The sequence below is a fragment of the Neovison vison genome, chromosome 9 (assembly GCF_020171115.1).
Source record: "Neovison vison isolate M4711 chromosome 9, ASM_NN_V1, whole genome shotgun sequence".
NCBI classification, from domain to species: Eukaryota; Metazoa; Chordata; class Mammalia; order Carnivora; family Mustelidae; genus Neogale; species Neogale vison.
The window spans coordinates 97,332,443-97,348,099 of record NC_058099.1 but is presented as its reverse complement, the minus strand read 5'-3'; the positions used below and the strand labels follow the sequence as shown (position 1 = coordinate 97,348,099).

General features: G+C 38.2%; 1 protein-coding gene across 5 annotated transcripts in view; it reads left to right on the top strand.

The window, feature by feature from the left end:
- The window catches only part of ZNF484 (zinc finger protein 484), a 28,662-nt gene extending 23,345 nt beyond the window's left edge, over window positions 1–5,317 (top strand). For all 5 annotated transcript variants that reach the window (XM_044266024.1, XM_044266023.1, XM_044266021.1 and 2 more), the window contains exon 5: window positions 1,992–5,317. In XM_044266024.1, the coding sequence (XP_044121959.1) occupies window positions 1,992–4,270 (2,279 nt within the window). In that variant the 3' untranslated portion in view covers window positions 4,271–5,317. The remainder of the gene's footprint in view (window positions 1–1,991) is intronic.
- Window positions 5,318–15,657: the final 10,340 nt, after the last annotated feature.

The following is a 15,657-nucleotide window of genomic DNA, read 5'->3' as shown; positions in this document are numbered from 1 at the left end:
AAAGAAACTGAAAGATTGCAAAAGATCCAGTATTAGATGTTCTCAGGAATAATAAAAGCTGTTAATGTGTGTGAGTAAAATTGTAACGTAGCACCTAAAGAATATGTCTGGGAGCATGACAAGGCCCTGGAGGCAGAATGAAATGGATATGAGGTTAGACTACGTCTATATTCAAGAACTCTAGTCGAATAAGTTAATAGTATCTTTTTTTTTTTTTTTGGTAAATACTTACTGAGAATCTACTATGTCTTATATACTCTTCCAGAATTTGGACTATTAATTCTCTTATTCTGGGCAAGAATGGTGTATTGGAGAAAGCAAGCTCCTGTCACTAATAGACCCTAAGGCAGTAACTCAGAACATAAATATTGACCCGGCATCATGTGACAGTTCCCAAGTCATTGCACAGCCATCCCCTAGAGCTGAAGTTGGCAAACATTTCCTGAAAAGGCCCAGAAGTCATTATTTTAGGCTTTGTGAACCATGTGATTGCTGTCATTACTACTCAGTTTCACTGTTTTAGCCCCAAAGCAGCTAGAGGCACTACATCAATGAATGAGTATCTCTTTGTTCCAATAAAAACTTCATGCACACAGAAATTTGAATTTCATTTATTTTTCATGTGTCATGTAATTATTCTTTTGATTTTTTTTTGACCACTCAAAAACTTAAAATCCATTTCTAGCTTTTGAGTGGAGGCCTGGATTTAGTCTGAGGGTCATAGTTTTCCAGCCTGTGCCTAGGGCATTACCAGCCACAGAGCCGGCTGCCACCAGTCTGGAATATAGCCAGTGGGAAGAGAAGAGGGTTGTGGAGACATGCCTAATTCCTTAGGATATGGGCTTTGTCACACAAAATAATTTTTACTCCCATTTGACTGATAAGCACTGAATTACTTGGCTTTACCTCACCATAAATGAGTCTGTTGTTCGGGGGCAGCCATGAACTTGGCTACAAGTTTCTTACTGCTGAAGGGAGAGGAGAGGTTCTGATGGAAGGCTTTTAGGCCCTGCTTCAGACAGCTGCTCCTTTCTCCTGTTACATGCCTCCTGTTGAGTACATCTATCTCTGCACCCCAAACCAGAATAAAGAATTGAATCATAGGTGTTTTTTGCCATTTGGCTAAGTCAGAATGAATGAAGCTACAGTAGTTTTACTCTAGGGGCACCTGGGTGGCTCAGTTGGTTAAGCGTCTGACTCTTGATTTCAGCTTAGGTCATGATCCGGGGTCATGAGATCGAGTCCCTCTTCAGGCTCTGCACTCAGCATGGAGTCTGCTTGACCCTTTCCCTCCCCTTCTATTCCTCCCCTCACCCCAGCTCACATGCGTGCTTTCTCTCTCTCCCTGTCTGAAATAAATAAATAAATCTTTAAAAAAATAGTTTTACTCTACATAAACACATGGGTATTTAGGGCAGAGTGATTAACAGGGAAGGAGAATGTAGAGAGATTAGTGGATGAAGGTTTAAAAAGAATAATAAGGATAACAAGGATATAGACACAGATACTTCTTTTAAGCTACGCAGTTCGTCACTTTGTTCCTCTGACAGCTTACTGTGTAGTTCTGCTACATACGTAGAGCTGATGTGGCTTCACTTTGAATCTCCTCCAATTACTGAACATTTGGTTTGGGCAAACACCTGACTCTTCTGTGGCTCAGTTTCCTCATCTGTAAAATAGAGACAATACTGATACCAAGAGCAGTGGGTTGTGATGCCTAACTAAGTTAATTACAGAACTTAGGGCAATGCCTGGCACATCTACATGCTACTGCTTATTATTTACTAAATACAAAACAAATATTTGTATTATTGCCATATATTATATATAAATCTATTACTACTCATATATATTTTTACATATATTTGTTATATTTATATAACACTTTATCTCACACTTCTCTGTAATCAACCCAAGTCAACTGTATGTATTGTCCCTTCTATGTTCTCTTAACTGTTCTTTGTGTGTTTTGTTTTTTCCTTCTTTTTTAGGTGGGGATATTGGTTTTGAGACTTCACAGCAGGGAATGTCTAAAGAAGTTTCAGTCCAGTTTGAGAGAATTAATCTCTTCACAAGAGATGACCCATATTCCATCTTGGAAGAATTGTGGCAAGATGGCAGACAGACAGGGAGATGTGAGGAAAACCAGAACACAAATGTAACACAAGTTCCCTTTATCAACAAGGCAACACTATTTAATGAGAGAGACTGTGAGTATAAGGATATTGGGAAAATTGGTCATGTAAATACAGCAAGAAAAAGACTCCAGAACTATGAATCGTTTGGAAGGAGTTTGAGGCCTATTACAAGCTTATGTGATTATAGAAACAATGCAACAGAAAATCTTGATAAGATTATTGGCTATGGCCATATTTTCACTCATATAAATTCTCATACAGAAATGAATGCTTGTGAATATAACCAGTGCAAGAAACTTCTGAGTCATAAGCAAGCTCTCATTCAACATCAAAAAATTCATACTGAAGAGAAGCTCAGTTTATTTTCTGATTATGTAAAAATTTTCATCCAGAAGCCACACCTCTTTGCAGATCAAAGTATTTATACTGAAGAGAAACAGCATGAATGCAGCAAATGTGAGACAGTCTTCACTCAGAAGCCCCAACTTGTTGTACCTCAGAAGGCTTCTATAGGAGGGAAACCCTGCACACGCACTGAGTATGAGAAGGACTTGTCCCTTAAGTCAAATCATGAGAAAACTCACACCAAGGAGAATAATTGTAAATGCAGTGAATATGGAAAAGCCTTTATCCAGAAGTCAGATCCACTCAGATGTCAGGGAATTCATATAGGAGAAAAACCCTGTGAATATCGTGAATGTGGGCAAAATGTCTCTCAGAATTCAAATCTCAATGCATATAAAAAAGTCCATAGTGGAGAGAAACACTTTGAATGTACTGAATGTGGAAAAGCCTTCACAAGGAAATCAACTCTAAGTATGCATCAGAAAATTCATACAGGAGAAAAACCCTTTGTTTGTACCGAATGTGGGAAAGCCTTTATCCGGAAGTCACATTTTATTACCCATGAGAGAATTCATACTGGAGAGAAACCTTATGAATGTAGTGACTGTGGAAAGTCCTTTATAAAGAAGTCACAACTCCATGTGCATCAGCGGATTCACACAGGAGAGAATCCCTTTATATGTACAGAATGTGGGAAGGTCTTCACTCACAAGACAAATCTCATTATACACCAGAAAATTCATACTGGAGAGAGACCTTACATATGTACTGAATGTGCAAAGGCCTTTACTGACAGGTCAAATCTAATTAAACACCAAAAAATTCATACTGGAGAGAAACCCTATAAATGCAGTGATTGTGGAAAGTCATTCACCTGGAAGTCACGGCTCAGGATACATCAGAAATGCCATACCGGAGAGAGACATTATGAATGCAGTGAGTGTGGGAAAGCCTTCATCCAGAAGTCAACACTAAGTATGCATCAGAGAATTCACAGAGGAGAAAAACCCTATGTTTGCACTGAATGTGGGAAGGCCTTCTTCCACAAATCACATTTTATTACCCATGAGAGAATTCATACTGGAGAGAAACCTTATGAATGCAGCGATTGTGGGAAATCCTTCACGAAGAAGTCACAGCTCCATGTCCATCAGCAAATTCACACAGGAGAGAAACCCTACAGATGTGCTGAGTGTGGAAAGGCCTTCACTGACAGATCAAACCTCTTTACACACCAGAAAATTCATACTGGGGAGAAACCCTATAAATGTAGTGACTGTGGAAAAGCCTTCACTCGGAAGTCAGGCCTCCACATACATCAGCAGTCTCATACTGGAGAGAGACACTATGAATGTAATGAATGTGGGAAAGCCTTTGCAAGAAAATCAACACTGATTATGCACCAGAGAATTCATACAGGAGAGAAACCCTATATTTGTACAGAATGTGGGAAGTCCTTCATCCAGAAATCACATTTAAATCGGCATAGGAGAATTCATACTGGAGAGAAACCCTATGAATGCAGTGACTGTGGGAAGGCCTTCATTAAGAAATCACAGCTCCATGAACATCATCGAATTCACACAGGGGAGAAGCCATTTATATGTGCTGAGTGTGGAAAAGCCTTCACCATCAGATCAAATCTTATTAAGCACCAGAAAATTCATGCTAAACAGAAACCTTACAAGGGCAGTGACTTTAGGAAGGCCTTAAACTGGAGGCCACAGCTTAGTGCACATCAGAAATCAGATTCTGGGGAAGTAGATTGCCCAGGGCCACAATCATGATGTGGGGATACAAAGCAGTGAGAGGCTACAAGCTTGACTAAGAAGCAGGAGGTAAAGCCGCCTTATCTCTGGTCAGAAGTATGAATGTCTGGATCACAGAGCTGATGTCCTGTTTCACGTATGGGGGAGACATTTTGAAGAAAGTGTTTAAACAATGTGTGATGGTCATGCTTAATTCCTGGACAGATACTGGGATTGTCAAGCCCCTGAAATAATATTAAGTATGCAAGGAGAGGATTTGGCAGTCTTTCTTGTTTCATGTTATGGATAAGCAGCTTTATAAATTCAGGGCTGTGTTCAATATTAACCAAAGGAATTTCTTAATGAGTAGAGTGCTAGGAAAATTTCTCATTGTCTAAGGATGCTGAAATAGAAGCAAAAGTGTAGACCATTCAGAGCTGTAATGAAGAGAATCTAAAAGTTTTTGTGAATATTGACATTAGAGACAAAAGAAAGGATTCTTTCTTTTTCCTTTTAGGAAGTCAGTTATTTATTGTTTACAGTATCAGTATGTGGAAATTTGGATAAACATTTTTCTATTTGACTTTGACATTAGCAAGTCAGAGCCACAGGCTTACTTGAATATTCACAGGCCTCTTTAGTTAACCAGTATGTTCCCTTATTTATTAATTCCCCGCCATGACCCAGGTAACTCACACCTAGGAGGCATAAAGTTTTCCCATCTTGTATCCATACCCAAAGTGACCAGCGAGGTAAGCAGCCGCCCTGCAGACTACTCACCGCCACCTTCGAGCTGGCCCGGAGACCACAGGACTTAGTCTGCACTTTGAACTCTTAACATCATCCACAGAAATCTATATTTTTTACTCATTTCTGTTTGGGAAAGAAAAATTAAGAAAATGGATTCAAGACCTAGAATTCTTTTCTTCCAGTTTTGTTAATACATTCTCTACATAGTCATCACATGCTGGGTTACTACTGGAGGCTATTGTTTGCATTTGAATTTGTCTTCTTAAAAAACAGAGTTTCGGGGCGCCTGGGTGGCTCAGTGGGTTAAGCCGCTGCCTTCGGCTCAGGTCATGATCTCAGGGTCCTGGGATCGAGTCCCGCATCGGGCTCTCTGCTCAGTAGGGAGCCTGCTTCCTCCTCTCTCTCTGTCTGCCTCTCTGCCTACTTGTGATCTCTCTCTCTCTCTGTCAAATAAATAAATAAATAAATAAATAAATAAACAATCTAAACAAAACAAAACAAAACAAACAAAAAAAAACCCCAGAGTTTCACATTTGGAAGAGTACCCCTCCTGTCCCCTCCCAGTCTCTACAAATTAATTTTACTGTGTTTTCAAACCCTTTCTCTTCTTCCAGACTTATTCCATCAGATTCCAAAAGAAATGCTTTATCTTCCAGAATATTTGTGAGTTTGTTTTTCCTTTAGATCAACCCATTTTTGTTTTATATATTTTGAGACTTTGTTTTTACATACATTCAAATTTAGAATTGTTATATTCTTCCTGGTTAATTGAAACTTAATCATTATGAAATGTCTGCTTTTTAAAAAGATTTTATTTATTTATTTGACCAAGATCACAAATAGGCAGAGAGAGAGGAAGGGAAGCAGGCTCCCTGCTGAGCAGAGAGCCCAATGTGGGGCTTGATCCCAGGACCCTGAGATCATGACCTGAGCTGAAGGTAGAGGCTTTAATCCACTGAGCCACCCAGGTGCTCCCTAAAATGTCCATTTTTATTGCTACCAATGCTTTAAAATCTACTACTAAGGATGTTAATACGGTATGTACACATCACTTACTGAAGGCTAATTTAAATTAGTATCCACACCACTCTGGATGAGGTGAGCAGCTACAAAAATGGCTCTTTTATTTCCCTCTTGACTTACATAGTATTAATGTTAATGCATTTGGATTTTGTAAGTAGTTGATTTGGTCAGTCATTGTTTCACAGTCATTATTCCTCTAGATTAATCCTCATACTTACCCTTTTTAAATTCCTTTTTTATTCCTTCTTTCAAATTTCACTCTAGAATCATTTTCACTCTGATTGAAGAGGACCCTTTAGCATTTCTTTTAGTGTGTGCTTGTTTTTGTATCTTGGAAAATGTCTTTATTTTACCTTTATTTTTGAAAGATAATTTTACTGAATATAAGATTCTAAGTTGACAGTTATTTTCTGTATTAGTATTTTGAGTATATTTTGTAAAAGATTGTATTTCACTGTTTTGTTGGAAAATAAGCTTTCAGTGTAATTACCTTTGAAGGTAATGTGCTTTTTTCCCCCCCTTTTCTCTAGTTCCTTCAAAATTCATGTCTTATCTTGGGCTGCCAGCAACTGCACAGTGATACACCTAGGTGTGATTTTCTATGTGTTTGGGATTTGTAGTTTTTTAAATCTGTAGCTTAGTGAGGGTTTTTCTTTTCTTCACATTTTGGGAAATTTCTTGTTATTATCTATGCAAAGTATGCTTCTGTTTCATTATCTTCCTCTGCTTTGTCTAGAAATAACCCCATTATTTACACCCTGTTAACCTTTTTCCTTTGGTTCTTTCAGATTTTAGTGATGCTTGTCTTCTCCTATGCCTGGAGATTTTAAATCAACTACTAGACACTGTATATTAAAAATTGTCGAGATGCTGAGATGGTCTGGATGATGCCTTCTTCCAGAGAAGATTTGCCTTTGACTCTAACACGTGACTAGGTGAGAGCACGAACACCCCTGTTTGTCGTCATCCAGTCACGTAATGAGAGTATGTAAAACTGGGCTCCATTCCTCGTGAAGGCTTGTTTGGTGTTTTTCACTCTTATTGCTAGTGGATACTGTGGAGACATAGACTTAGGGAGATTGCCAGGTGCCTCATCCTGGGAAGGAGCTTATTCCTAGTATTTGTACCAATAGGTCACATAAATTTGTCAAAAATTGTCTTAAACTTTCTTGGCCAGCATTTGCTTTAAAAATTAGCATACACCTCTTTTTAATAAATAGCCCCAAATTCCAGAGGTTATGTCTTATCTCTAATCTTACTCATGCAGTTTCTTACTTCTTGGTAGCTGTCCAGTGCCATCACAGAATTAAATATATTTAATATTTTCTTCCACCATTTTTAGTTCTCAAAGTACTGGTCTGTATCACCTACTCTGTCAGCAGATTCAGTGCGCCGAGAGCTGTTCCTTTCTAAGCAGTGTGGAGGTCAGAAATACATATTTTTTTTAAAGATTTTATTTATTTATTTGACAGAGAGAAATCACAAGTAGACGGAAAGGCAGGCAGAGAGAGAGAGGGGGAAGCAGGCTCCCCGCTGAGCAGAGAGCCTGATGTGGGACTCGATCCCAGGACCCTGAGATCATGACCTGAGCCGAAGGCAGCGGCTTAACCCACTGAGCCACCCAGGCGCCCCAGAAATACATATAGTTTTAATTACCAAAACTTCTCAAACTAAAAAAATGAAAATTTTTTCAAACTAACAACTGAAAATGCTTTGATTTGTGACACTGTGTCACTGAATTTGTGACATTCACTTTTTTGTTGCTAAAAGTGAAGGCATTTACTGTTTTCTTGAAGATTTTGTAAACTTTGATACATAAGAGAAAATTACCTTTGGTGGTGTCAAATTTTATTATGGTAGCTGCCAGACTTTAGCAAAAAGAAGATTGACTAAGAGAGTCTCATGTTTCTTTTTTAATAGTGTGTTTTTAACCCCCTTTTGGATAATAAATAGGAAGTGAAGTTAATGAAGACTAGTCTAAGAGCCCAGGGGTTTGAAAATAAGAATTTTGAAGATTAATTTAGAAGGATTACAGAGATAGTGATTCTCAACCTTTTTATTCCCAGGTACATTTTATTTACGTTTTATTTTTAAAAATATTTTATTTATTTATTTTGAGAGAAAGAGAGAGTGCACAAGAAGGGGGAGGGGCCTCCACATATTTGAAGGGGCATTGGGAATTGGTTGGGGAATGGATGATGGACAGTTACGGGTGAAATGGGAGAGTTGAATCTTATTTAGAAGGAACTCCAAGGTCAGTATGATTGAAGGCATGTGCAGCAAAGACCTTACCGGGGGGAGTAGTATGAATTTGACGTATCTTTTTATGCTACTACTGTAATATAATTCATTTTATTTACAGCAAAACTTTCTAAAAAACAATTTTACAATCTAAATTTAATTAAAATGTACCTTAAATTAACTTTATTATTTTTTTAAAGATTTTATGTATTTATTTGACAGACAGAGATCACAAGTAGGCAGAGAGGCAGGCAGAGAGAGAGGAGGAAGCAGGCTCCCCACCAAGCAGAGAGCCCGATGTGGGGCTCGATCCCAGAACCCTGGGATCATGACCTGAGCCAAAGGCAGAGGCTTTAACCCCCTAAGCCACCCAGGTGCCCCATAATTTTAACAATTAAAAAAAAATCTCATTCTGTGAATTCAGTAAATATAAGAAAACTTTCACTCAAACCAACATTTAATCATATATCAGATAATTCATAGGAGAGAGTAGTTTTCTGTTTTACTAAATGTGAGTAGGGCTTTATTTACAAATCATTATGTCATTACACAGCAGAGAATTCATGCTGGAAAGAAACCTTATGAATACAATGACTAGAAAATCATCTTGAAACTGGAAAGTTAACTTTCTGAACATCAGCAAATTCACATATGAGAGAAACAAAGGTTAGAAACTCATTTTTCCCCAGAAGCTCATTTTGGAGACAGACCCCTATAAAAGCAATGACTAGAGAACCCACATGGAAGTTAAAAAAAATTTCTGCTGCAAGTAGACAAAATAAATGCACTTCATGTGGAAATAGCTTCATTCAGAAATCAGTTTTCAGTGTTTGTACATGAGTGAAATTGTGTATTTCCTGAAAATGAGAACGACATCTCTAAGTTTGAACCTGTTATAAATTACTCATACTACAGAGTTGTATGTCAAAAAGTTTTCATCCAAAAGTTACATCTTACCAGACATCATAAACAGTGAAGGAGAATAAGTTTTATGAGGATACATCATTTTCTTAAAATGCCATAAAATTCATACTGGAGGGAAACTGGAAGAAGTATTCCCATAGAAGCAAATTTTACAAGAAATATATTTTATTTTGTTTATTGGTTAAAGTTCATGTCCATGTCTCAAACCAGTGAGGACAAATAGGCCAGCCCAATAGCTGATATTTTTTTTCTTAACTTTTTAAACTTTTTGCTTAGGAATGGTTTCAAACATAGAGAACGGATAGAAGTCTTCAAGAATAGAAAGGGTACAAAAAATACATATAGTAACCCTTTAACCAACTTCAACCAAAATTAACATTTTGCCCAATATGTTTTATCATTGAAATTACCTTTTTTTTTTTTTAAAGATTTTATTTATTTATTTGACAGAGAGAGATCACAAGTAGGCAGGCAGAGAGAGAGAGGAGGAAGCAGGCTCCCCGCTGAGCAGAAGGCCGGATGTGGGGCTCGATCTCAGGACCCTGGAATCATGACCTGAGCCGAAGGCAGAGGCTTTAACCCACTGAGCCACCCAGGTGCCCCTGAATTACCTTTTAATTCTTAGAGTTTTATTAGCAATGTTGGCAAGAAGCAACTGGATTGTATCAGTAAGACAGCTAATTTTCTATTATTAATCATCATAGAAAAATGAATATTAGAGTTCAAGGGAAATGAAATTTCTTCTTTTTCTTTTCCCACTTTCAAGGGCTTTATGATGTCCTTATTCCTCAAAGTGTAGACACCAGGGTTTAGCATGGGTGTGAGCACTGTACAGAATGGAGACCAGCCGGTCTTTCCCCAGTGAATGAGATGACATGGGCCATACATACGTGAACATGGCACTGCTCTAGTGGTAGAGAAGGACAGTCTCCAGATGCAAGGCACAGGTGGAAGAGGCTTTTTGCCTCTCCTCTGAGCACCAGATAGAGGTAGGAAAGGATATTACCCAGGAAAGGAGTTCCCATCCAGTGGAGAACAATGCCAACTCACTGACAGAAGTGTCCCCACAAGAAAACAGCCTTTCTTTTAATTTAAAAAAAAAAAATACACTGAAACATACATATAACTGTATGAGTGTGACGTATTTTATCTCCTGAATTTTGCACTTTCTCCACTCATAGCAACTCCCGCCACACAGTCTGTGAGTAGATAAGCAATGGTAGTCAACTTCATAGTTTTCTTTTTACCCTATCATACAGACACATTAATATCTTTGCACACAGATCAGTGTGTTTTCATTGCCTAAGATGGGCTTATATTATTTACACAGTTTTGCATATTTTGCACTCAGTAACTTGTAACTACTGAAAAAGGTCCATGGTGTGGACAGGTCATAATTTGTTCAGCCAACTCTGACACGTTTATTCTCATTTTTGTCATTAGGAAAAATGATCCATAACTGCCCTCAAGAGGTAGGATAGCATACTGGGCTAACAGACAGTCATAACCGTGTCCTTACCTCTGGAGCTTTTTCTTTCTTTCTTTCTTTCTGTAACCTACTTCTAGCAGTGAGACTGATGGATTGAATTGTGTTTTCTTATTTTAATAGAAATTACCAGATATCAATGGGTAAGACTAACGTTTCATATTTCCAACATTAGTAAATAAAGCCACCCTTCTACTAAAAATGGTTACTTTTTAACTTTGAGAAGTTTTCTGATTTCAAAGTGATAACTTATTTTAATTTACATATTAATATACCTCTTTAAATGTTTCTTGGCCATTTAATTTGCTATTCTGTAAGTTGCCTTTATAAACCATTTATTCATCTTTCTTTTTGGATTATTGTTAATTTGTGGCAGTTTTTTGGATGTTAAAGGTAGTAACTCCTTTAAGAAAACTATTGCTTGACTCTTGACTTTGTATATATTTTCCCATTCACATGATTTTATTTTTTTACATGTTTAAATGTGTCTTTGTCTTCATTCAGTTTCTGAACTTCTAGTCTCAGTTAACCTTCACATAGTACAAGATTTTTTGAGTGTATTTTTTTGGTGTGTATTGTATTTCTTTTGGGAAAGTGGTTTTTTTTCTTGGGCATGGATAGCCACTTTCACAACTGTAGACAGTGTTAGTTTGCAGAGCAATTCACTGCTTTTCCCTCACTACTTACTTGGTTAGCATCTTTTGAAGATGGTAGTGGCCGGGTAATTGACTTAGGTCAGGAAAAGCAAAACACTGGTCGATGTATTCTGGGAAAATCTTTGTTTTCCTAAGAAAAAGGATAGATTTAACTGTGCCATCAATTTACCCTTCTTCCCGCCTTGCACATGATGCCTGAGACAGTGGCAGCCTTCTCTCAACTGTAGGGGAAAGAATCAGAAACACTGGTCATGCGAGTATTTAGTCAACACTAGTAGCAAGTTACCTCCAGACTTGCTAGGTGATAGAAATAAACAGGTTTTGCATAAACCATTCTATTCTAGGTTTCTCTTGTATCTGAAAGCATGCCTAAATTTATTCAGGCATCAAGATTTATAAAGTAATCCATCTTTTTTTAAATTTTTATTTAAATTCTAGTTAGTTAACATGTAGTGTAATATTGGTTTCAGGAATAGAATTTAGTGATTAATCACTTATGTATTATATCCAGTGCTCAACAGAACTGTCCTCCTTAATACCTATCACCCATTTAGCCCATCCCCTGCCCACCTCCCTCCATCTACCCTCAGTTTGTTCTCTATAGTTCAGAGTCTCTTATGGTTTGCTTTTCTCTTTCTGTCTCTCTCTCTCTCTCTCTCTGTTTTTCCCGTCTTCTATATTCATCCATTTTGTTTCTTAAATTCCACATATGTGTGAATTCATATGGTATTTGTCTTTCTCTGTAAAGTTATCCATCTTTTTTCTTTTAAAATAGAAAAATATTAAAAAACCCCAGTAGATAACCCTACATAAACTTAGGTAGAGAGAGAGAAAATTTACATAAGATCACAGACCTGTACCCCTGAAAAAAATAATATGTTACATATTAGTTTTTAAAAAAAGAAGATTTGGGGCACCTGGGTGGCTCAGAGGGTTAAAGCCTCTGCCTTCGGCTCGGGTCATGATCCCAGGGTTCTGGGATCGAGCCCCATGTTGGGCTCTCTGCTCAGCGGGGAGCCTGCTTCCCTTCCTCTCTCTGTCTGCCTCTCTGTCTACTTGTAATCTCTGTCTGTCAAATAAATAAATAAAATCTTAAAAAAAAAGATTTACGTAAGATTTGTAATGAGTAAGAAGAACTACAAATGATACTGGATCAATTAATAGAATTGAAAGAGAATACTACTTAGAGTGAATGATTACCTGGCAAGACATACTTTGAAAAGGAAATGGAGAAAGTTGATAACCATAAAATAAATTGTAAATATTATTGCAGAGCAACTGTTTAAAGTGACCAGAACCACAGGAAGAAATTTCTTAAATAGGACATAAATAATGAAATATAAAGGAAAATAATGATAAATTTGGCTTTTCAAAATTAAAAATTTGTCCTTGGAAAGGTATTGCTAAGAAAATGAAAAGGCAAGATACAGAATGGGACAGAATATTTGCAATAGATATCTGACAAAAGGTTTGTATTCTGAAAATATAAGCAAATTTACAACCAAATTGTAAGAAGGCAAATAATCCAATAAAAAATGGCAACAAACTCAAGCAAATTGTTTATGAAAGATGTGACATGGCCAAGAAGGACAAGAAAGGATCTTCAACATTAACCATCAAGGAAATACTAACTAAAATCTCAGTGATACCTCTACACTCATTAAAATGACTAAAATTAAAATGATTGGCAATAAGTGTTAGAAAATGTGGAGCAACTGGAACTCATTTGCAGCAAGTGGAGATTTGAAATGACGCAAACACTTCGTATAATAATTTGCAAATTCTTAAACAGTTAAAATACACAGGTATCATACAACCGAGCCATTCCACTCCCGTATTCAACCCAAAAGTAACAAAAAGATGTCTATACAGATTTGTAGATTATTGTTCATAGTTTTATTCATAATAGCTTCCAACTGAAAACAGCCCACATGTCCATCAAGTGAATAAATATCCAAAATGTGGGCTATCCATAAATGACCACTGCAATGCTATTGAGCAATAAAGAGCAATGGCTTCTGACATGTGCAACAACACAGATGAATTTCAAAGTCATTTTGAGTAAAAGAAGCCAAACATAAGTATCACATACTGAATAATTGCATTTATATGAAATTTTGGAAATTCAAAATAATAGTGAAGTGGCACAAATCCGATTGATGGTTGCCTGGGGCTGGGGGTAGAGGGAGGGATGGCCATCAAAGGGTACAAGGAATGTTTTGGGAATGATTAACATGTTCTGTATTTTTATTGTTTTGGTGGTTTCATAATGTACACAACTGTCAAAAGCATTGAACACTAAATGGATGCAGTTTGTTGTATGTAAATTATGTCAATAAATTTGATTTTTAAAAGACAAAATGAAAAGATGGATTCATATCTCATTTTAGTACATGTTTAGAGACCAGGTAACTTTATTAATTCAAATTATTCTAAATCCTAGAGAGAGCATTTCCCAATATATTTTTTATAATTCCTAATATATTTTATGCTTCTCATTGCTTCATCGAAATTTAAAAATATGCCATCACTAGGTGAGGGAGGCAAGATGGAGGAAGAGCAGGGGACGTTGTTTCATTTGGTCCCTCGAATTTAGCTGGATATCTGTCAAACCACTTTGGACACCCACACATTCAGCGTGAGATGTAAGAAAATATATCTGGAAATCTACAAACAGATGAACGACGGCTTTTTGCAAGATAGTAGGTTCAGAGTTGTGAATCTGCAGAAAAATACTGGAAGATAAATGGAGGGGGGAAGGAGCCTCCATAAGCTGGCTACTAGGAATTGATATAACACCAGAGCACAAAATTGGAACCCTTAGAAATCTGCAGTGAGAGACATCCCTTTCTGAAAAGGACTCGGGATGAAAAAGGCAGAATTCTAGGTGGGTGACTGTGGTCTCAGGATCACAGGAGACACACAGAATGGGGGTGCCTGAGCCAACAGACTGCTCAAGCAGCGGAGCGGGGAAACGTTATGGTCAGTGAGCCCAGGAGGGACCCTCAGCTCTGGTTGCCATAAACTACGAGCCAGCCAGTAGGGAGACTGCTCTATGCCTGAACACCTGGAAAAGGACTGGAACATGCAGGCTGGTTACCGTCCCCTTGAAGGGGTGAAATGGCTGCATCAACGACTGGGCAATAGCTCTCAGAGTGTCAGTGGCCCTGGAAAGGACAGTAGGGCGGCACCCACCCATGACCTGGGAACGGTGCAGCAGGGTGTGTGCATAAGCTCACAAATGCTCACAGTCCCAAAGACACAAAGCGCAGAGATGCTCTTGGGTCCCTGGGAATCTCCCTAGGAGAATTGCAGTGGGCACAACCCACGGGAGTCTGTGGAGCTTGGTGCACACAGAAAAGGAGATGGTTTGACCAGACAGTTTATTGAAGAGGAGTGACTGCAATCTTGTGGATCTGGGCCAGAGATCCAGTGATGGCCATTTTTGCTCTGACTCTCTGAAGAGGCTGGGAAAGCGTCCAGGGAACAAAAGCTACACAGATCACCAGCTTACATGAAGCCCATCATCTTGACAAGGGGTGTGGCAACTCTGCCCAGGCAAGGATATCTGAGAAGCAGTACAGTAGGCCCCTCCCCTAGAAGACAGATTGGAAGAACTGGTGAAAAATAACAGGTAAAAATAAAAAACACTGATTAAAAAAGATAAAAAATGACACAAATGAAGAGAAATTCCATGCTCACAGATTGGAAAAACAAGAATGGTTAAAATGTCCATACAACCCAAAGCAATCTATATAGTTAATGCTATCCCTATCAGATTATCCTAAGCAGGTCCCCAGGTAGTCAAGGGTCTAGGTAAGGAGTGGCCTCCTCCAGCACATGACATCTGGGAAGAAACTGAGGATGAGGAAACCATTCTGCTACAGGTGGGATATGCCAGAGGTCCCAAGTCTGGCTCCATATTCTGGCAAGGAGGCCTTGATAGTGGTGCCAAAGTGCTGCTTCCATGATGCAATCCTATTTGGGTATAAAGAATCAAAGACTCTTTGCGAGAGCCTCTATTTCCAAAAAAGCCCTGGATGTGACCAGCAGTTGTTACCCTAATGGTATGTAGTGTGGGGCTAAGGAGGGTAGTGTCTTGCATCAGAAGCTAATAGGCAACTTATGGCCATCATGATGGTCCAGAGACTAAGAGGCATGAAAAAAGTTGGTTAAACCTCAGTAGTGAAGGACTCTCTTGGGGGTACTTAATGGGAGGGCCTGTATTGCAATTTTAAGATTTTAGAGCCTTTTGTTAGGTGGGACCCCATTCAGGTTGGACTGATCTGCAGCTAACAATGTAAATGGACTTAAGTAAAATTTGTAAATGAGGAATACATTACCTC